General features: G+C 37.9%; 1 protein-coding gene across 26 annotated transcripts in view; it reads right to left on the bottom strand.

The window, feature by feature from the left end:
• Window positions 1-2,048: 2,048 nt before the first annotated feature.
• Ndae1 (Na[+]-driven anion exchanger 1) overlaps window positions 2,049-24,493 on the bottom strand; it is a 557,753-nt gene continuing 535,308 nt past the window's right edge. For 17 of the 26 annotated variants that reach the window (XM_076188096.1, XM_076188102.1, XM_076188100.1 and 14 more), the window contains 7 exons: window positions 23,195-23,405; window positions 22,613-22,720; window positions 18,180-18,332; window positions 17,385-17,554; window positions 16,612-16,806; window positions 9,431-9,575; window positions 2,049-5,497 (listed from right to left, as the gene is read on the bottom strand). In XM_076188096.1, the coding sequence (XP_076044211.1) occupies window positions 5,438-5,497; window positions 9,431-9,575; window positions 16,612-16,806; window positions 17,385-17,554; window positions 18,180-18,332; window positions 22,613-22,720; window positions 23,195-23,405 (1,042 nt within the window). In that variant the 3' untranslated portion in view covers window positions 2,049-5,437. Of the gene's footprint in view, window positions 5,498-5,697; window positions 9,576-16,611; window positions 16,807-17,384; window positions 17,555-18,179; window positions 18,333-22,612; window positions 22,721-23,194; window positions 23,406-24,493 lie in introns of all 26 variants that reach the window. The other 9 variants (XM_076188105.1, XM_076188117.1, XR_012966567.1 and 6 more) reach the window with 7 other exon arrangements.

Here is a 24,493-nt window from a genome sequence, read left to right as displayed (position 1 = left end):
AGCATGCCCGACTACCAGTGACGCTTCCAGTAAAAGGACTCTTTGTTACGGTCGACAAGGCCTCATTCATATGTGTACGAATGGCCTCGTCTCGCTCTGCGCAGCGAGCCTCAAGCCAGTTTACACTTGTCTGTCTCACTGTGAGCATGTACACTTAACAGTTTGGAAATATGGAAAGAGTGAATGAAGATAAGTAAAAGAGATGTGTTAGGCAGAGGTAGATGGAGTGAACTTAAGAGGACAACCAAGGATAAGATAGATAGGGTGAAAGGGGCATTGAGCAAAAGGGAAATGTCTGTTGGGCAAGGAAGGGAGAAGGCAGGAGATACGGGTGAGTGGAGAATGGCTGTGTATAGATGATATTGTGATGCAAGGAAGTGGGTGGGGGATGGGAGGATAGAATTGCTAAGTGTGAATATTTTGATGGAAAAAAGGGGGGGTGGGGAGAAAAGGTTCAAATATGGATGGTCACCACGCACAGCCCCATGGGCCCAGGCTCCTTGCATCTACCTTGCCATGCATTGTGGGGTAAGTTTGGGCCAAATGGTGACCTACCGATATTTGGGCAAAATCATCAGGATTTTTTCGATTTAGGGTCATTTTGGTCAACTGCTCTGATTGGGCCACCATCTCACCCACAGGTCGAGGGTCGCTAGGGGTCCTGTGGATTACACTTGTAACCCACTCAGGCCAAAAGCACAGGCACCAGAGGGGGAAATGTGAAAAAAATGGGAGAAAAAGCTCAACTTTGGATGGTTGGCAGGCAGGCCCTTTTGGTATGTTTGGGCCCTATCTTACCCATCTGGTGCCCAATGTTGGGCCACCTACTGCTTACAGTGCATATGTAAACCTTGTAAAATTGCTTGATTCACGGTTTTTATTTTGAATTACACACCTGATTTATGAGTGTAGCTATATGCTTGAAGTCCTTAAACATGTTTCAAACTTTCAAAATTTAGACACTTTAAGCAATAATAATTATTTGAAAATCAGCTGGCACACTGTGGCATTAAGCATGAAAGTGGCTGCCAGAAGGTGGTTGTTGTGCCTGAAATTGGCTGTACAATGCAATTCAAAATCAGCCAGAATAGGTCATAGTCATTTTACTGACTCCAACTCCTTTCACCCAAATTTCCTTCAGCTCTGACTTCACAACACTGGCCCTATTCTTTTGGTGTTGGATGGTGTCCTGAGCACAGATTTTTCACTGTGGGTTTTGTCTAGTGTAGGATTTTTTTTTTCTGTGGGGATCATATCTAAGGGTTGTTCGTATAATGAGTTTGGCAGTCATTCTTGAAGGACTTGTTCAGCTATCTGAGTGTTTGTGATTTTGTATGATATAGGAGGTAAGTTGTTATAGATGTTGGAGTAGTATGTTGCTAATTTTTTTTCTTTTTTCTGTTGATGGTTCAATTGAAATTCAAGGCAATAATTAAAATTGTACCCCATTCAACTCTCTTCCCTTTTTCTTGGACGATCATGTTTTTATCTTATTCCTCTGCCTTCTTTTCTCTGTTAGTCTGATCCTCTCCCCCACCCAGCTCTTCTTATTTACATACATCCAGTCACCTTTTTCATTGTCACTTGGTCCCCCAACCCGCCTATATTCTGCTTTCCACATATACCACTTCTCCTTTGTTCATTTAGGCATGGTGTTCACAATCACAAGAAGTATGATAGGGGTTACAAGGTTGGATAGAGTGAGAAATGAGGTGAGGAGGAGAGCCGAGGTGGAAAAGGAGATGGCAGATAGGGCTAATGAAACAGTATTGGGATGGTTTGGACACATGGAAAGAATGAGCATAGAAAGATTAGCAAAAGAGGTGAGCCAGAGATGGATGAAGTGAACTTGAGGGGACAACTGAGAATGAGATGGAAGGATGGGGTGAAAAGGGCATTAGGCAATAGGGGAATGTCTGTTGAACAAGGGAGAGAAAAGGCTGGGAGCTAAGATGAGTGAAACAATGAAGGTGGATGGAAGTAACTTGGCCACATCCTTAATAAGGGATATAGAGATAGTTCACAATCACTGAAGAAATGAAAGACTGTTTCTACTATCAATTTAATATTTTGTCATTATTTCATAGCTCTACAACTATTTACACTTTAAAACACCTGCACATTATAACACAGTCTACAAGTCGAACCTATTTCTTCAAGTATACTCAGCAGTTTATTCAATATCCAGCAATTTTATTTCACCAGGGTTTGTCACAATTCAATAACTTATGCAACAAATTCACTTTTACTTGTTCTGATATTCTTGTTTCTATTGTACCACCAGAACACTAAGCAATATTTTAGGTTCGACCTTTAAAATACACCAACTTGACCTACAATAGGCAAGATGAGGCTATCTAAATTCCCTTTATACATAGGCATTTAAAGGAGTATGCTTTAATTAGTGTGACTAGAATGGATCAGATATACACAATTGCGTCACTGACCATTCAGTCCTCTGACACTTATTTTGTGTGCATAAAAGGGAGATACAAGTCTGGACATAACTTCCTTTCTGGATTAAAGAACTGTCTTATCATAATCGATTGGTAGTTTACTTCATGCTGATTGCCATAAATTCAGTTATTGAACTTGATTTGATGCAATGAAGATGAACATTTGTGATATGGATGACAGTTTGACATGAAAATGAGTGATACTTCATTTGCACAATTACAAAATAAGACATTTATTCCTTCACTCATGAGAAAAAATTGAACAAGATTTGATTCGCCATGGGAAGATTACATTGAGATATAATCATTTAGCGATGGTGATGTGCGATAGTCATTCTGAATAATGGTGTGGATGAACAAGATACTACAGTAACTTGTTAATTTGACTTGATATTTGATGACATTTGACAAAATATCAGAGTATTGATAACCTGGGAAACAAAAAGGCCCCCACCCAAACCCCCAGAACTAACATTGCTTGCAGTTAACAGGAATCCAAGCAGATACGAAATAAAACTATAAGCTTGAAATATGATGGTAGAGTAACAGCAAGTCACACTCAAAATAATCCATATTTAATCTTTTTAGTTTTCTACACATGTTATCTAGATAGTTCGTAACATGAGGACATCCATAACAAAGCATCCATATATTGCTTATATACAATCTTCAGTAGTTGTATATACAAAGGGAAATCTTATGGAACAAAGTATAGATATGGCTGCCCATGACCATACAGGAAAAGCTGCATAGCATGTCCAATTGCAATTTCAGTGCTTATTAGATTGAACAAGTGATCTTTCAGCAATCCAAATAAAAACTTCACTCATCTGCTTCCTGTTGCATTTAAATTTCTTTGGTATAAACCTATTTACAGTGTAAAAAATTATTTCAGTAACATTATTCTTCACGGAGTAACCAGCTAATCTACTGACAAGTTGAAATATATAATTTTAAAAAATTGGTTTTCATTAACACCATTCCCCATGCAAGATTAACTAGCTATTCTGGGTGTACCTGACATTATCAAGAGTTTGTCATTAAATGTGTGAATCTGCTGTTTCAATACCTGTTCATAAACAACCTATTCATATCAATGCAAATGGAATTTACTAGACAACTTGCAAGATTCAAATATAGTGCCTATCTTAGATTTAGCTTCAAACCAATATCCTGTCATCTACTTCACATATAATCTTCGTAACTCATCTTCCAGGTCATGATAGAACAATTCTGTAGAATGCCTTCAATGTATGTGATGACCTGAACACAGCAAAGTATAGGGGAAAATGCATGAAAGTATTTACATTTGAAAACAGGTTGACATTAAAATAAATGACAAATCTAGATATTCTTAACTAGGCAGATTTCCCAGTATCAACAATTTACATATGGGAGCAGGTATGTAAGTACTGATTAGTGCAGCATGAATATTTGATGAGACTAATGATAGGTACCTGCATTTGGTGGTCCTGCAAGACAGACCACAGAGAAAGTGATCGTACTGTCTATTTTCAAAACCTATTTACTCCCTCATCTCCATCTGTAAGCCTGGAGGGGCTGACACTCAAGTCTCCAGACCAGGCCCAAGATCATACTATTAACTGTATTTTCTTTACCATTTCACATAAGGGGAGCTGACAACCGGCAACTGCTTTCTCCCTATTACTTTCAGCCAGTAACAGAAACAGTCCTACACTAACACATCAGTCCAAAGTATCTTCCCAGAGAGATTTATGGGAAGGTCCAAGGACTGTTGCCAGCCACTGTGGGGCTGTGGGTTTCCAGTCAGTGAAACTAGAGATGATTTTTATCATTATAAATGTTTGATCAGGTTTTGGAGACAAAAGTTGTCTATGACAATCTCCAAGTTTGAATAGCACAGTTTTGACCACTGCCAAGAAATTCTATTCATATCTAGAAAAATCACTGCATTTCCATATTTAACCATTGAAATTTAGCAACAGTTTCAGGTTCATTAAAACTATTGCAAGAAACTATAAGCTTTAGTCATAGACCAGTGGTTCTAAAATGGTGGGGGAAAGGCAGAAGCCTGTCCTATTTGTACACTAGAGGCTCTTTCATTTTATTTTACTTTATTTTTTTTGCCAGGAAAACCAACATTTAAGAACAATGGCACAAGACTTTCATTCATATTTACAATTAACATTATAACACTGAAGAATAACTTTGAGCATATTTTGTAAACAACCTAAGTATTGCTGATGTGAGAAGACTTGTAAAGGCTCTCTGAGGATTTGAATTTGCTGGGAAATCCCTGACATTTTCAGCTTTCGTGTACTGCAATTCTAACCACAGAGATTTGTCAGGTTAACAGTACAGTTTATATGATTATTTTCAGGTTCTTCCCTTGATTTTATCCACTTTACTTTTGTTATTGGAATCATTTGGACAAGAGAAACACTAACTATGGAGATTAATTAAGACATTGTGAATTACTGGCATCAAAACATTTGAAGCATGGAGGACTAGGATCATTGATTTGATGTAGACAGCTTGTAACCTCATGTTGACAGCAAAATTAGCTTAATCATGAACAAGTAATTGTTTATTCACTTACTTTCAGTATTTAACAATTTACAATGAAATGGTAAAAGGTTTTCCTCTATGCATTTGATCTATTCATACTAAAATAATTGTGCTGTGACTTGCACTGCACAAACAACAAAGAAAATATCTATTCCATGTGACACTTGACATCTCAAAAATATAATCAGGATACAGATGAATAAATGAGAATCTTATTGTGTATGTGCAACACTGATCATTAAAACTAAAACAATGTATACTGGCTTATTCTTCCCAAGTCCAGTCTGGCTCGGTCTCCTGGAGAGAAAGAGAGAGTGAGAGAGAGAAAGAAAGAAAACAAGTTTCTTGTCTCGGCAAAAGCTGTCTGGTGAACACAGTGAGAGCCTATTCTTGGTTTGAGATAGTCCAATGTTGACTAGCCTTTGTAACTTCTACACTGATGTCTCTGCACTGATGATAGATCCTTTCTTCTGCATTCGAACACCCTCCACCTGCCAAACAAGAAACTAAGTAAGCTCTCTGCATTCTTCTCACCATTTTTTATTACAAGCACATATCAGAGAAAATAAAATTAATCTAAATAATAATAATGATAATGATAATAATGATGATAATAGTAATAATTAATAATAATAATAATAATTGTTTAAAATAAAATTGTTTCACAAAAAGAAATTGAAGGGATAGATACATTTACAACTGGAGATGTGTTTTAACTCATCAGGACTTGGGTGTAGCAGTTGCACTGTCTGTGGTGAATGAAGACTGCAATGTGCTCATGAGCTGGACAGGTTCTTCCACAGTGGCTTGGATTAGGCCGAGATAGATGGATTGCACTGGGGCCTACTTCAACTTGTCAAGTACAGCTAGGTGAACTACTGATGGATACAAGTTTTGAATAATTTTGATGAATAAGATAGCATTTGGGTACTAGAATGTGATAATATTGTATTTTCTTTTCAGCGATTTCAGATTTTTTTTAATACTTTTTTTTTTTTTTAATGAATTCTTAAATCTTATTTTGGAAAGACATTTTGCTGACTTTGACTTTGTCAACAGAGTGGAGTATCCCATATACCATACTTGGTGTTTATATGTATTAAAGGTATAACCCCAGGAGCATTTACTGTTTACTTCTAATTTCCTTCAATTATTTCTGTGTTCATTTTTTTCCACTATGGAAAAAAAAAGGAAAAAAAAAAGGAGTTGATGAATCTGGACGTGTAATGATAAAAATGCATTTCTGGACTTGGACTGTTTATTGAGACTAAACTCCAATTTGAGACAGAGGCTACGGTGATGGATATAGTGACTACTATGGACAAATGCAAAAAATGGAATGGATGATGTATGATAATAATGAACAGAAACAGAATTAAACCAAATCAAATAATGACAATAAGAATATAAGAAGAATCTTCTGTATGTGCACTGTAATAATCTACCACACCACCACAAAGCCACAGCACCTAAGTACACTTCTAGGATTTTCATTTATTTTATATTAATGTCTCAACTAATATAATATAATCTACAAATTACATATCTGTAACTTTGTTATCATAGTGACATGCACACAAACTATCACACAAAGGCTGTAAGCAGCAATGAATTCCAGCTACCACTAGAAGAGCTGCAATTTTTGCTGTTCTTGTCAAGATGGAATTTAACACCCAACTTTAGACAAAGTAGGGAGAAAATTAGCAGATCACTGATACCAGGGTGTCAATTTGTAGCCCAGATCAATTCAAAATTATTTTGACTTGCAGATTTTTTTTTTTCTGGCTTAGTTTTTTTTCCTTCCATTATGGCAAACTAGTTATGCATCTTGCTGCTTAGTCTCCCACAATGAAAGGTGCTAACCTTACAGCACACCCACAATACAATTTATATTGGCTTCTATCTCAGCCAATAGTTTCTAAATTACATTAGGTAATTAACACATCACAAGGTCATGAGTGCAGGTCAAAACTCATGAACAAAAATCATCAGAGTTAAACATTAGCTCTGTATCCTTTATACAACAAAACATAATTCATTACATCATACAATACAGTCTTTTGCACATGGGGAAAGTCTGTAAAGGCATGATCAACAAGTAAATAGACTTTGCAATACTTCAAGTACAATACTTTCCCATATATTTCAATAACCTACAGTTCAATTTGTTAAACAGGGAGTCAACTGCATTGCACATTATTTCGAGTAAATTACCCTTGAAACATGTCTTTAAACTTGGTTCATAGGGTATAATAAATAATAAAGTAATATTATTAATCATAGAACAGAAACTAATAAAACAAAACCATAATGGGTATGCACAGTTAATAAATTAGCAAGGCCTTTGTTTAAAAATATACTTCATGATGTTAGATTATCTTTTAATATCCAGTTTTAAGGATGAGCATTTATATAGGAAAAATTGTAATTATGGCAATAAACACTGTTTTCATATTCATATTCTACTGTAACAGTAATGACTATACTGAAGAAAATAAATTATACTACAGCAACATAAATCACAAAATCCAACAGGCGAAAGAATCATAATACAAATAGATAATGTAAAATCAAAGCAAACATGTCATACCATGTGGTAAAACAAAAAAGCTTGAAACTTTGAAGCATCTACTAAATAGCCAAACATCACATGTATGTCATCACCACCTGTGTTTGCGTGTTCACTCGTGTTCACATTAGTCATAATCTGCTTTACAGGGTATCTGCAGTAGCTTTTTACACACTCATGAAAACCCATGATCATGCATCTTTGATGACAACATCAAATCAAGCAAATTTGCTGTACTTTTTTTTTCTAGCAGTACTGTACAAGAACAAGCATAGGGCCAGAGGTTCCAATGAGAGCCAGGATATTAGGGTCACACATATAAGTTCTAAAAGTATATTTACACACACACACATACACACACACACACACACACACACACACACACACACACACACACACATACACACACACACAATGTGCACACACTAAATTGGAATATGCAGCAGTGGTACAATTTCCATATAAAGTGAAGGATATAAACAAGCTTGAGAGAATACAAAGAGTAGCAACCAAACTGGTTCCCATTACTTGCAAGTTGATACTAGTAGCTTTGGACCTGCCATCAAAGAAAAGAAGGTGGTGACACAATCATGTTCAGATCATTGAAAGGGACAGACAGCATTGATGAAGAAGATATCTTAGTTTGGGATGAGAGGGGAAGAAAGCATCATAGGAACAAATTGAAAAAGACCACATCGTGGAAGGAGAATAGCTTAGATGATATAGGCCAAGCTAAAACCACATATGGAAAGCTGAGTTTGACAATGTTGCTACATTGCCTTTGACCCACTATAAATGCATCAATTCCTAGAATGGCCTAGAGCCCTAGATGACATAGCCCAAGCTAAAACAGTAAATGTAAAACTGGGCATGAAAGTCTCCCTGCATTGCCTTTAACCTAAGTGGTATGGCAAGGTACAGGGAGGACCCTTTATCCACAAGGGGCAAAGATAGAGAGATGAGGAATAGGTTTTGGATAGGTGTAGGGTGGGTGGGTTTTGACTTAGCATCCCACTTATAAAGGTGAGAAAGCCTTTTGGTATGTATGCATGATACATAAAGAAAAGATTGGGACTGAACATAACTTCTTTCCTACACAAACACATCCACACATGTATTTCATAATGCAGATGAGTGTTTACATGTTAACCTGGTAAACAAATGGAGTGCAGAATAACATCCTGTGCTTACCTAAAATTAATTCTGTTGTATACATTACCAGAAACTATTAATAAAAAGTTATTGAGTCTGGCCTCCAATTCTCTAAAGTATGTCTTTACCAATTATTTCTTCCTCATTCTAAGGGATTGGCCAAGTCAAAGTTTGTTTAAACTCTTCTCCTTGGGGTCGTGACTATCATCCTAAGAGGAAAGGATAGTAACCAGCTTCTTTGCTGTATCAAGTGTGTACAGCAGAGCATGCAATGGAAATGTTCTATGGGTAGATGTTGAACTTATTGTGTACCCAGCTCAATTGCAATTCTTGACTGAAATAACTTTGGATTGGACAGTCTTAAACTGATTGAAAATGCTGCTTGTGCACTTACCACTATAGTACTGGTGTATATTAAAAATATTCACATACATGAACACATTTAAGCCATTCATTCATGTGTGCTTCAGTGTATATTTTTGCACACTTTGAATGTACACACATTTTCCCTATTTCCCAACACTTCTTCCTAAATTCAATCACTTCCTCTTGTGTATGAGACAGCAATTCAAACTATTAAGCTATAGTTCACACATACAACTTGAGCAGGTATTGGAAAAACATTAGGTAGGAAAGACTACACATTCTGGCCCTTGTGGATTTGCCCTGACCCTGAAGGTGGTGAGCCTCAGTGCTTCATCACCTTGATTGTGATGCCTCCATCATCGTCTTCCTCTTCTTCTGCCATCATACTGAGCCTTTTCTTTTCCTCCTCATTGATAGCATCTTTCTTGGATCCACGCTTCCGGGTGCTGTGAGAGTGGGAGTGGGAATGGGAATGGGATGACCTGTCCATCACAGAAAACACACATTATAGCAGGAAACCAAACAGAACTTCATGGTCTGGAAGGTATGTCACTATTTCACATTTAAATGTATATTTCATGAACTTCATGCAAAAGGTAACAAGATTTGGGGATATGACATTCCTCAATCTAATGCAGCTACTCTATCACTTAATTTCAGTCAAACTAACTCAATTGAGAAAATTGGCAAACAATTTTCTTGCCAAGGAAAAACTTACTACAATGTTTTAACTATCCAATTTGGTAACTTTTCTCTGGCATCAACTGTTACTGTGCCTCCTTTTTCTAACACTTACCACTTGATATTGAATGATAATAAAATGACCATTTCTCCACCTTACAAGATAAATAACTAGTTCCTAAACACTTAACTATTTGTGAATTTCTAATATACAATACCCAACTGATATTTTTTTCACTACACTGAAAATGTAATGTTGAATCTGAAAGAAATTAATTTGTAATATAAATATACAACTCTACAACAGACAATAGCTACAAGCAGGCACAAGCATTGCCAATAGAAAGCAAAAAATAAGAGGACATAAACACAGATGTTAAAACACATAGAAAGAAGAACAAAAGAAAATGTGTTGATGTTGTCATCACACAATGCCTCTATATGAACTGACAGTTATACAAGTGTAAGTACATAACAAGTACTATGTACATTATAATATGTACAGGTGGTTATGGATCCATCATTTCTGTGTAACAATTTGTGGTATTTGTGTGACATGAACAATGGCTGTGCGGTCACGCATTACTGCCCTATCTTAACACAGCAGTGTTAGCATTGCATAAAGAAAAAAAAATCTCTGAAATTTGTTTACTGAAGATGTTGTAGTGCTTACCTGAAGATATAAGAAGAATTGAGCTCCTCTCGGATTGAAGACGAGTAAAGGCAGGAGGAAAGTAGGACCAGCCCCTGCACCCACTGATGCAGGTGCTACCATTCTTATTTCTATCCTACTAGTGGGCTTATGTAAACAGTCATTTCATATTCAAAGAGTAATGGTGAACCTAATGTTACCAACAATCAGCCTTAAAATCAAAACTTCTCACAAAGGTAAAAGTACAATCGAGACCCTCCAAGACTAAATTTTCTTCAGTTTATTTTTATTCTGACAATATATGCAGAGTATATCTAAGTACTGGCACATTATTATAAATATGAACAGTTTCTAGATTCAGAGCATTTCAAGAGGTCTACAAAGAAACCAGTCTCAAGAAATCCTACAACTAATCACACCATTATTTTGGAAGCAAATAACTTTTGAAGTCCTAACCAAACGATATGTTTTGGCTTAAACTCCTGTATTACTGCTACTGTACATAACAAGGATAACCTCATAAATCTAATTTGCAATTAGGTAACTAAAACATTGTGCCTCACTAAAGTAATAAATAGATTATATATTTACTGGCCACCATTCTATAACAATTTCCCATATCTGTCATAATGATGCACAAGTTCCCATATATATAAACAAAAAGGCTTATTAAAACATGTACTTAAAATCTGATACATAAAGTTGATAATCTGTCACAGTATAGTTCCAGTAGTGATAAAAGCTACAGGAACCTATTTACTATGTTGCACTGCATCTTAATCATGCACCAACTAATGCTTTTTGAGGGAGTGAAAATAATCTGCTACAGAGAAGCAGGTGTGCTTGGTGATGTTGAATACTCAGTAGACTTCCTGTGCACCATAATCTACTTGTCATTCTAGTACCGAGAAAAATAAAAGCTACTGGAGCCAAGATCCGAGGTCAATTGCAAGTGATAAAGCAAATCTATGCATACAAAAAAGATGTGGCAAATCTATATGTGCAAAGCTATGTGTTCCTTGGGCAATGCAGATTATACAGTTGCAGCTTTAAAACTTAAAAACTCTCATAAACTAAAAAAATTCTCCAGAATTCTCTAGGTGGTTATAAAAAATATATATATATGTATATATATATATATACATATATATATATATATATATATATATATATATATATACATACATATATATATATATATATACATACATATATATATACATACATATATATATATATACATACATATATACATACATATATATACATACATATATATACATACATATATATACATACATATATATACATACATACATACAATATAAATACATACATACATACATGCATACATATATACATACATATATATACATATATATATATTATATATAATATATATATATATATATATATATATATATATATATATATATATATATAACCCAACATTACCCCCCTTTTCAAAACTCATCAACACACCTCCATCTGTAGGTGCTGCCCTGATGGGCTGACAGTCTTCAAGGCCCAAGATCTCTGTCAACTTCAACTGTATGTCCTCCAACTTTTCACACAAAGAAAGCTGAAAATTGGCCACTGCTTCCTGCCTCCTACTACCATATGCCAGTGATATAGAAACTGTTCCACGTTAATTAAACAAAGACAATGGTCCAAAACTCCTTCCCTGACAAATTAATGGTAGGACTCACTGTGTGGCTGCATGTGTGGGTCCAGTCAGCGAAAGTCAAGGCAACAATCATTATTATAGCAAATAATTCAAACCATCCACTTCCTGAGAGACGAGGAAGTGAACAGCTTTAAATATTTGGAGTCACATATTGTAGTGAATGATGGGGTGGAGGTGAAGCAAGTAAATGTCTGAGGGAACAAAGTGTTATGAGAAATTGGTAGCTGGGGACAAACACAGAGAGTAAGGAAATCATCATATTCACAGCATTATAGATAGTAGAATCTTGGAATTTGAAGGAGGCAGGAAGAGCCTACACATTTGTTTAAGAAGTATTGTATGTGTTATGTGGATGGACAGAGTGAGAAATGTGGAGGTGAGGCAGGCAGAATGGGGTGGAGAGTTGGCAGATTCAGTTGATCAAAGTGCAGAGATGGTCTAGGTATACAGAAAGAGTGGGTGAGGGAAGACCAGCAAAAAATGTGTAAAGCAGAAGTGAATGGAAATTGAGAGGAAGACCTACAATGAAGTGGACGGATGGGGTGAAGGGGGACTAGACGCAAGGAAGGTTTTTGAATGTATGGGGGATGGGTGTAGGGTAGATATATGTTTTGACTTGATCATCCCTCACCCATCTCTCCCTCTTTCACACACATACACACATGCACTCACTTAAGGGGAAAAATATTTTTTTAGTAAATGTAAGTGCTACTATTATCTTTTCAAATATCTACCATTCATACCTTCTATACACAGGTTATTTATACTTCATTCACTTTTATTTTCCTGGGTATATGAAGTATTCTTGGTCCTTCTAATATAAACAGCTATAAGATACTACTATCCCTAATCTCAATCAACTTTCTTTTTAATTCCCATTCTTTAAAATAAATTACTTTTCCTATGGCTCTCTTTTCTCACATTTTCCCTTACATTTTGCTTTTAAATCATTTGTGCCATGGATAGATTAATACTTATTTTGATGCAATTTGTTACTATCACCTCATGATAATATTTCCCACAGTCTTCAACCACAATAGTAGTAAAAAATATCAATACATTTAACATCAAATAACATTACTATTTTTCTTGGACTCCTAGGGAAAGAACGAGTAAAGAAAGACTAGCAAAATGAATTTGGAAAGCAGAAGTTGATAGAGGAAGCTTGAAAAGAAGACCAAGAATGAGATGGATGGACAGGGTGAAGGGGGGCATTAGATGCAAAAGGAAAATGTCAAGCAAGGAGAGTGCAAAAGATAAATCAAAGTGGAAAATAGCTGCAAATGGATGAAGAAATGACATGGCTTGAAGGATGGGTATATGTGAACTCTATACATTTCTCATGTGGATGTGGGGTGGGGAGGGAAGTTGCCATGTAATGAAGCAGTGGGCGGGGGAAGTAAACCCCCTTTGACTGTCATGTTTTGCCTCTGACCTAAGCCATATGGGCAGGGGAAGGAATGAGCCTTCATAAGTGTTAAGATTGGTGGGACAATGAATGGGTTTTTGGATGGGTGGGTGTGGGATGGAAGTATGCCTTGACTTAGCAATCCCACCTTATCAGGGGGAAATGTTTATGTACTTCTAATATTCTACACTTTTAATCATACAGCTCCTACAAACTTTTTAATAATATCAGTTACTAACACTACTGCATCACTATAAAGTAATAAAAAAATAAAAGTAAAACCTATTTCTTGCCCATATCTATGACTTTCTACACTTAGTCATACAGCTACTACAAACTGTTTTTAAGTTAGCCTCTCTCAGTCTAATTCACAAGTTAAATTAGTTCTAATAATTTCAGCAGTGGTAATTTCTGCCCAATTTCTGATCACTTCTCACTTGGTATAAAAAATAAAGTACAGGAAGAAAGTAGAATGAAGAAATCTGATATAATCACATTAAAATTGTTAAAACCATATTTTCTATTATGTTGACCATAACACACTGAATTTCCCAATTTGCCAGTCTTGTCACTTTCATTTAACATTAATTGCAATCTATACTTATCATAAAAACACTGCAAGCCTTTTACCAGAAAGTTTCATATATAAAATAAAAAATGTATACTGTATTATATACAAAGGATCAGCTAGTATGGATTTCATATATATATATACACATACACACAAACTCAAGCATATATTTTTTCAGATAACAGCAATTCCTCTGAGAAGGAGGCAACAGAATAGGTGGGAGAGGGTGGGGGAAAGAGGGAGACAGAGAGAGAGAGATAGAGGGAGAGAGAGAGAGAGGGGGGGAGAGTGAGGGATGGAGGTGGGAGAGTGAGAGGGAGGGAGAGAGAGAGGAGAGAGAGAGAGAGAGAGAGAGAGAGAGAGAGAGAGAGAGAGAGAGAGAGAGAGAGAGAGGGGTAAGGGGAGGGAAGGAGAGGGAGGGAGGGAAGGAGAGAGCAGGAGAGGGAGGGATGGAAGGAGAGAGAGAGAGAGAGAGAGAGAGAGAGAGAGAGAGAGAGAGAGAGAGAGAGAGAGAGAGAGAGAGAGAGAGAGAGAGAGAGAGAGGGGGGGGGAAGAGAGCAAGAGAGAGAGAGAGAGGGGGGGGAAGAGGGGGAGAGAGAGGGTGGAGAGAGAGAGAGAGAGAGAGAGAGAGAGAGAGAGAGAGAGAGAGAGAGAGAGAGAGAGAGAGAGAGAGAGAGAGAGAGAGAGAGAGAGAGAGAGAGAGGGTGGAGAGAGAGAGAGAGAGAGAGAGAGAGAGAGAGAGAGAGAGAGAGAGAGAGAGAGAGAGAGAGAGAGAGAGAGAGAGAGGATAGAGGGGGAGAAAGAGAGGAGGAGGGAGGGTAAGAGAGAGAGGGAGAGAGAGAGGAGAGAGAGAGAGAGGAGAAAGAGAGGAGGAGGGAGGGTAAGAGAGAGAGAGAGAGAGAGAGAGAGAGAGAGGGGGGAAAGAGAGGAGGAGGGAGGGTAAGAGAGAGAGGGGAGAGAGAGAGAGAGAGAGAGAGAGAGAGAGTTAGAGAGAGAGAGAGAGAGAGAGAGAGAGAGAGAGAGAGAGAGAGAGAGAGAGAGGAGAGAGAGAGAGAGTGGAGAGAGAGAGGAGAGAGAGAGAGAGAGAGAGAGAGAGAGAGAGAGAGAGAGAGAGAGAGAGAGAGGGGAGAGAGAGAGAGAGAGAGAGAGAGAGAGAGAGAGAGAGAGAGAGAGGGGGGGGGAAGGAGGGAAGTGGGGGGAGAGAGGGGAGAAAAGAGGGAAGTGGGGGGGGGAGAGGGGAGAAAAGAGGGAAGTGGGGGGGGGGGAGAGGGGTGAAAAGAGGGAAGTAGAGGGTAACAAATACAATGCATTTTATTGCTCCAGCCATCTACTTTGTGCATCAGAAATTGAGTACAGAACACTATAATTTACCAGTGTTATTTCATTATATCAGGCATTATAGTTTAACTATACTACACTATATCCAACTGTGAGATGTGGCCAGTTACTTCAATTAACCACACATGCATATACATTAAATATTATTGATTTCTTTTCTTATTCTGAATCATACTTGATGTATATGCATGTGTGAATAGTTGGAGCATCTAAGAGATACTTCATTAGTATAATACAGTTGTATTACAATACCTGAATACTGGTATATAATAGTCTTCTATCCTCAATGTCAACACAGATATTGGTACATATATGTAATACTAAATACCATACCTATGTACAACTCACTTTCTGATGCACACTGGTAAATGACAATAAGGCTATGAAGGAACGTTACTTCATTCTCCGCATTCCTTACTTAGCCACCACAGTCATCGTCTGTAGAGAGGACTGCAAGATTGTCTCAGCATTATATAGTTCCTTCTGGCCCCCTTCTAAGAGGAATGATCATCCAGTTGAAAAAAGTACAAGAGTATGTACACAGTTTACACATTACATTCAGAAAAACATGGGATATAAAATAGATGACATATTATTAACTTTGTCTTCCCATGCAATGCTTCTTTCTTAAGGAATGATGTTGAAAGAATGATACATACACACATGCATACATATATACATATGCATATACACGCACATACGCACACACAAACATAAGTACATATACTTTAAATAGTGCAAAAGGAAGCTGCAGAGAGGATGTACGGACAGAAGTGTTCTACAGCTACTAATGACAGATAGGGGACAATATGACAACTATGACATATAAAACAGGCAAGTAAAATGACATCACAAAAGCTTTACCATAAATGCTTACATGAAAGTTTATGAGCAAGAAAATTATGTATCATGAAGTTGACTGCACTTTCACATAAGCATCCTGGTATGGAAACAAGCAAACGATGGACAAACATGCAGGGCAAGATAAAGCCAATAGTTTAACAATTTCCCAGTGTACCGAGGGCAGAAGGAGCCCAGGCCATTGAATAGCATAGGTTCCACACCTTGCAAGCTATTTTGTTTCCCATAACTCTTGTCCCAAAGCTCCTTGTGGCACTAGCACATGTGATGCCTGTGCACACCACCAGGCAGAGCACAACATTTTCCAGCTAGCTACTTACAAGTGACATTCATTCTCATAATCCAACTTGCTTTCTGACTGTTCATCAGTATTATCATGGCTGTCAGTGTTGGTTCCATCAAGTTCCATGTCCTTTGCATGTCCATTGGCCACACCATTGGCCTTCTTCTTGCTGCAGCGCCTGCACTTGGACCGATACCGTATATTCTCTGAGGGGGTGTAGCCATAGCCTCCACTGCAAAGTTGAAGCCTCCAAGTGAGCATAAACTGTGGTTGAAAAACCTCCACCAAACACGCCCTGCAGTCTTACCATTTCAGGTCAGTCTGACTTACCTCTCTTGTGCTTGGCTTCTCTCCATGTCTCAGATGTCCTGCATAGCCTTGCCATGCATTCATGTCTGCTACACTTGCCTAACCATATACACAAGAGCATTGGCACATAATATCTACAAATAACTCACTTCTTTAGTTACCTTCACTAGGCACTCAAAAAAAATCTAAACTAGTGGAGCTCAAAAGAAAGCTTATAAAAATGGCAGCAAAATCATATAGAGCAGCATTCTTCCAGTTAAATATGTATTTCATTAACTCGTACATTAGACATGTTGCTCTTATGATTCATAATTTGTTTTAACAAGCATGCAAAAACTGAACATCACAAGCAGTTAGACAAAGAAAACTTTAAAACCTGTACAACAATCATGTGCATACTACATCAGCATAAATGCAAACTAAATAATAGTAACAACACAAAAGAAAAAATTAAGGGTTGTGGTGTTGAGAGCTTTGTTGGATTAAAGAAAGCTACCTTACCTATTCTTTGTTGGGGACTGAGCATCATTTAAGTTCTTGCTGGAGTGGTTTATATCTTTCCAGATACCAGATTTGTTCACTTCCTCAGAAATGTTGATGGCATTCATTGGTACCTTCATCACATTGCCGCTAGCCAAAGGAATGGTCATCATTCCTTCATGAGTTGACATCTGAAGAAAATTATATGAAAATACTGTCTTCATTTTCTACAGCACAATTCAATATCTACAATTTTACTACATCAATACCCTAACATATGTCATGAAAGAACTATTATATCTTCATTCAGTATTGATATTTAATGAACTTCTAGCTAAAGTACCTGTGAGCATAATTTTTTTAAACAAGTATATTCTCTATACATTTAAGTCAATCCAAAAGCCTTCCCATTCCTCAACACTTTTCTCACTACCAGAGCCATATACACTCACAAAAGCTCATATCTTCTGTCCCAATTTCACCTTTGCCCATGTAACCTCTGAAGACAATGCTCTCCATTCCACCATGCCTTATCTATCTCGTCTCTTATCTATCAAATACGAATGCATGTAAACCATCTACAAGCAACTCATAAGAGCCACCCTCAACTAAGCCTCCACAGCAGAGTTCCTGACAATCAGCAAGATGAACACAAACAACTTATAGAGTTTACAGCAAGGAACACTATGAGTAATAGCAGGATGCAACCCCCCCCCCCCTATTGGACAATTACATTCAAAAACCAAAATCCTCCCCATACAGCAACACATGAAAATATCAGGAATAAAATTCTATACCAGAACCCTGTACACCTGCCTTTTCAATTTCTTCTTCTTCCTTCATCCTCTCTTCTTCAGCTTCAATCTTCTTCTTACGGTGGAACTCAGGTAAGGTGTCATCAAGAATCTTCAATTCTCGCTGAGTAAATACCCAATCCAGTAGCTTGCGAACACCAATCATAACCACCAACTGTAGTTAAACAGAAAATCAGAAAAACATTAATTAAATGAAAGTAAATAAAAGCAAACCTTGTCTGGCCACCTCCCTTATAAGGGGGAGAGGCCCTTGGTATATATATAGATACATAGATAACTTTTACCTCCATTCTAACCATGACTGCAATATAAATCTCTGGTTCCTCCTGACAAATATTCAAATTCAATTTCCCCTGCTCTGCTATATCTAAAAACAAGCACAATTTCATTTTTAGTGGACCAACACTCTCTTATAAGATAATTTTTCTTAATTAAAATTTATACTACCTCACACAACATTGTGGCATTTACAAAAAATATCTAACATTATACATTCTACTCCCATTGTTACTTTTGAGTTCTTAAAGGATTGGAGACATTGGCATTTTACTATGAAACATCTTCAAATAGGACTGGATCTTGACATGAGACTTTAATCTCCTTTTTTTGTCTAAAAGAACTCTCTCAGTAATCTAAATACATTCATTCTACATTTGCAAAGGGGTTGATATCTATTTCCTTTTACTATGGCTATCATCAGTATTTTCTTCTTCCATGACATCCCCAATAGATGGAGTGGTTGGGAAGTGTGGAGTTCCAGAAAAAAATTGTAATGAAGAGATGATGGTGAAGTTGTGTCTAGAGAGTTGATTGACAGCAAATACAGTGTTTAGGAAGAAAGTCAAGCATAAGTACACATGGGAGAGGGTGGTGGGTGGAAGGGTGGTAGATAGGACTTCAATAGACTATAGTAGTAACCAGGAGAAGAGTAGGAAGAATTTTGGATATACATGTTCTCAGGGAAGAGAGGAAGGGAATATCAGATAATTTTTTTGGAAGGTAAGTTGAGAGTTGAGGATAGACGGCAAAAGAGGAAAAGGACAGAAGGTAGGGAGGTACTTAGAGTAAACTGCTTAAATGAGAAAGAAAAGAAGGAGTACAAGAAGCTGAGAGAAGAATAGGAGGGAGTGAAGTATAGAGTAGAACTAGGAGTGGAGGAGGAATGAGGATGTTTCAAAGTGGGAGTCACAAGGTGTGCAAAGATAGTGTGTGGAACAAGGAGGATGGGAGGAAACAGAAGGAAGGATAGTGAGTGGTGGGATGATGGAGCAAAGAAGGTTGTAGAAGAGAAGGAACAAGTATGCACAGATTGGTTACAAAATAGGATGAGAGAATCATATGAGAGGTACAAAGAAAAAAGAAGAGAAGTAAAACATAAGATAAAGGAGGCAAAGAGGAGAGATGTGAAAAGGGGTAAGAGTATTACAGAAAATTTTGAAAGTAATAAATGATGTTTTGGAAAGAAATTAAGAGAGGGACAGGAGGCAGATCAAGTAGGGAAGAAAAAGTAAAAGGTGCAGATGGAGAGATAATAATGGAAGAGAAGGCAATAAGAGGAAGATGGGCAGAGTATTTTAGGGAGTTGCTAAATGTGAAGGACAGGAAGGGAAAGGTAGTTGCAGTGGGAAGTGCTAAAAATTACAGTAATGAATGAGGAAAATGGAGGAGAAATAGGGAAAGATGAGGTGAAAGCAGTTATTAAAATGATGAGAGTAGGTAAGGCACTTAGACTGCCATGAGGACTGCCTAAAAAAGGGGGACACAGTGATGGTAGACTGGCTGGAAGGTAAGTTGAGGGTGGAGGATAGATTGAGAAAGAGGAAAAGGACAAAAGGAGAGGTGCTTAGAGTGAACTCTTTAAAAGAGAAGGAAAATGAGAAGGAGTACAAGAAAAGGCTGAGAGAGGAGTGGGAGGGAGTGAAGGATAGAGTAGAACTAGAAGTGGAGGAGGAATGGGGATGGTTCAAGGAGGGAGTCACAAAGTGTACAAAGATGATGTATGGAACAAGAAGGATGGGAGGAAATAGAAGGAAAGGAAATGAGTGGTGGGATGAGGAAACAAAGAAGGTTGTAGAAGAGAAGAAGCGAGCTTTCACAGATTGGTTATAAAATAGGACGAGGGAGTCATATGAGAGATTCAAAGAAAAGAGAAGAGAAGTAAAGCACAAAGTAAAGGAGGCAAAGAGGAGAGATGTGAAATGGGGGAAGAGTATGACAGAAATTATTGAAAGTAATAAAATGATGTTTTGGAAAGAAATTAAAAGAGGAAGAGGAGGCGATTCAAGTAGAAAAGAAAAGGTAAAAGGTGCAGATGGAGAGATGATAATGGAAGAGAAGGCAGTAAGAGGAAGATGGGCAGAGTATTTTAGGGAGTTGCTAAATGTAAAGGAGGATAGGGAGGGAAAGATAGATGCAGTGGGAAGTGCTAAGAAAATGACTGTGATGAGTGAGGAAAATGGAGGAGAAATAAGGAAGGATGAAGTGAAGGCAGTTGTTAAGATGATGAAAGCAGGTAAGGCACCTGGTCTGGATGGATGCCATGCAGAATGTCTAAAAAAAGGAGGTACAGTGATGGTGGACTGGCTGGTGAGGTTATTTAATGTTTGTTGGAGAGAGGGTAGAGCACTGGAGGAGTGCCTGTATAGTTCCACTCTACAAGGGAAAAGGGGACAAGTGTGAGTGTAGTAATTACAGAGGGATTAGCTTGTTAAGTGTAGTTGGGAAGGCTTATGGGAGGATCTTGATTGAAAGGATTAGGAGAGGAACAGAGGGAGTAATTGGTGAGAAACAGTGTGGATTTTGGACATGTGGAGGTTGCATAGATATTTTTGTGGTAAGACAGATATGTGAGAAAGCTATAGGAAAAGGTAAGGATGTTTTTTGGGCTTTTATGGATCTGGAAAAGGCTTATGACAGGGTAGACAGGAAGGCACTGTGGGAGGTTTTGCAGATATACTGGATAGGAGGAAAGCTTTTAGGAGCTGTCAAGAGCTTTTACAAGAATAGTAGAGCATGTGTCAATATTAGAAATGGAGAGAGTGAGTGGTTCGAGGTAAAGGTGCGACTTCGTCAGGGATGTGTTATGTTGCCCTGGCTGTTCAACTTATACATGGATGGGGTGGTGCGAGAGGTAAATGCAAGGGTGGTGGGTTGGAAATGGTTAAAGGGAATGGAGAAAAGTGGGAGGTGAGCCAGCTGCTGTTTGCGGATGACACTGCGCTTGTAGCAGGATCAGAGGAGGGATTGAGGAAGTTGGTGACAGTTTGGGAGAGTGTGTGAAAGAAGAAAGTTGAAGATAAATGTGGGTAAAAGTAAGGTGATGAGATGTACAAGGGGTGAAAGTGGCAGGAGACTGGAAGTGAGCATCAAGGGAGAGAGACTGAAGGAAGTGGATAGTTTTAGATACTTAGGTGTGAATGTGGTAGGAAAGGGAGGAGTGGAGGTGGACGTAGAATGTAGATTGAGAGAAGCGAATAAATGCCTTGGTGGATTAAAAAGTGTAATGAGAAATAGAAATTTGAGAATGGATGCTAAGAGGAGATTGTATGAGGGAGTGATTGTGCCAACAGCACTGTATGGGGCAGAAACATGAAACATACGAGAGAAAGAGTTCAAATGCATTTGAGATGAAATGCCTGAGAAGTATGGTAGGGGTTACTAGGCTGGATAGAGTGAGAAACAAGGTGAGGAGGAGAGTGGGGGTGGAAAGGGAGTTGGGAGATAGGGTTGATGAAAGAGTATTGGGATGGTTTGGACACATGGAAAGAATGAGTGAAGAAAGATTAGTAAAAGAGGTGTGGAAGGCAGAGGTGGAAGGAATGAACATGAGGGGGTGACCAAGGATGAGATGGATGGATGGGGTAAAAGGGGCACTGGGAAAGAGGGGAATGTCTATTGAGGAAGGGAGAAGACAGAAGATAAGGGTGAGTGGAGAATGGATATGTATGGATGATGCTGTGATGTATGGAAGGGTGTGGGTGTGGGTGGGGTGAGGGAGTATGTGTCAATGATATTTTGACACAGCCTGAAGGGATTTCTCCCCATCTTCTTTTTCCTGTACGAGGGGACAGAGAAGGGGGTCACCAATTAAGTGAAGTGGCCTTGCTGTGGATGTGCTGTGTCTTGCTACACTGCTTCTGACCTAGGGCAGTGGGCGAGGTGCGGGGATGACCCGTCATCCAGGAGGAGCCAAGAAAAGATGGAGGGAGGGGTGGTGAATGGGAGTGGAGTATGTGGGGATGAAATGAGTGGGAGTGGATTTATGTCTGACTTTGGCTGGCTACCTCCTTTGTAGGGGGAAAAAGCCATTAGTATATACATGTATGACATCCCCCTCAACACTAACGAGATCAGTGAATATAAAAACACCAGGTATATCCATATACTACAATATCTACATATTCAACAGATAATTACATCAGCATGTAAACATACCATGAGTGGGAAGAGGATGGAAGTTTGGCTAAATGACTTGATGACCCAAAGGGCAATCAAACAAATCATTTGAATGGAAGTGAAGAGATGCACTTTCTTAAGAGGAACCTATTATGGAAAAATGTGAAAAGAATACATAATTAAGTATTATGTATGTTTGTTTAATTATTCTATTTCATGAGTAGGACAACCCTTGACTTTTGACCAAAATATCACTTATTTTTTTCAAGTTTCAAGTACAAGTCATTAAAAAATATATTTTTTCTCAACACAGAAAAGTTAAATTATGCTTGTAACTAAAAACTATTTAAAAATAAATTAATATCTATCAAGTTTTATATATATAAATAAATAAATAAAGATAAAATATTTAGTCTAGCTGGCAGTATTTGGTAAATATTTTGATGTGAAGTATAAAGTTACTCCTAGCTCTTCCTATGATGCACAAATTTCAATCCAACAAAACTATTCATCTATGGGCTCTCCTAATTTTTTGCCTCGTATCAATAATGTCACAATTTTTTTTTCACTTTTTTTTTTTTGTTTGACTGCAATTTAAACTTCTCTTACAAAAAAACTTACTTGTCTGAGGAAGGTGTAGTCAGGCTGATACTTGACAGGCATGAACAAAATAAGGATCCTGTCAAAGAACTGAATGCCCTTAAGTGCAGCGATACCCATGTACAAGAACACTCCGAACAACACAGGCATGGGAATCTTCCTCAGAATTGGTGTCATCAATACAGACAGACCAATGAACAAGAATATCAATACATGTGTTAGACGGTTTTCCCTGGAATATAAATAATAAGTTATGACAATCCATAAATTTAGTCCAGTTTCATGATCTTTGTTTTCTGTATTAAGAGGTATTACAATGTGTTATGGACTTCTTTTATTCATTCATAAAAATTGAAAAAACATCCATTTAGTGTAAACAAGGGGCCATCCTGAGGTCTCCACAACCCTTCAAGTAAATTTCAACTAACTTAAAAATAACTTCATTCTATTTAGCACACCAAAAACTTTAAGTTATGAATGAGAGGCAGAAACAAAGAAATCACTGACTTTTATGTTTATAATTGTGATTTGCATCACTATAAAGTCTTTATTCTATCTATAAGGGCTTCTTCCCCTTTACAAAGGAGGTAGCCAAGTCAAAGGCACTCCCACCCCACTTGTTCCCCTCTCATCTTAGTTCCTTGCGGGTGAAGGGTCATCCCTGTCTCCAGCCCATTGCCTGGACTGCAGCAATACAGCAAGACACAGCACATCCACAGCAAAGCCACTTCACTTAACAGCAACCTCCCCTTTCCATCCCATCATACAGAATATAGAGAAAACTGGGAGATATCCCTTCAGGCTGCATCAAAATATGATCCACATACTACCATTCCCCACTTTTCCCTATCCCCGCCCTCTCCATTCCTAGCTTGACAGACTTGGAAAAAAAGAGATGGGGAGAAATCCCTTGAGGCTGCATAAAAAATCAGCCAAACATAGCCATTCTCCACTCATCCCTATTGCCTGCCTTCTCCCTTACCTGCTCAACAGACATTCCTCTCTTGCTCAAAGCCCCTTTTATCTCATACTTGGTCATCCCCTCAACTTCAATCCATCCATCTCTGCCTTCCACATCTCTTTTGCTAATATTCTTTTAATAATTCTTTCCATGTGTCCAAACCATCCCAATAATCTTTCATCAATCCTATCTACCAGCTCCCTTTCCACCCCAACTCTCCTCATCTCCTCATTTCTCACTCTATCCAACCTTGTAATGCCTACCATACTTCTTGTACAATTCATCTTGTACATACATAAACTTCTCCTTTCTTCCTCTTTTAAATTCCAATTACTTTATAATTCCTGAATTCAATTTGT

Source organism: Oratosquilla oratoria, chromosome 7, assembly GCF_046742065.1.
Source record: "Oratosquilla oratoria isolate Oo_2021 chromosome 7, ASM4674206v1, whole genome shotgun sequence".
NCBI lineage: Eukaryota > Metazoa > Arthropoda > Malacostraca > Stomatopoda > Squillidae > Oratosquilla > Oratosquilla oratoria.
Note: the sequence above shows the minus strand (reverse complement) of the source record. Positions and strands in the feature narration are given on the sequence as shown.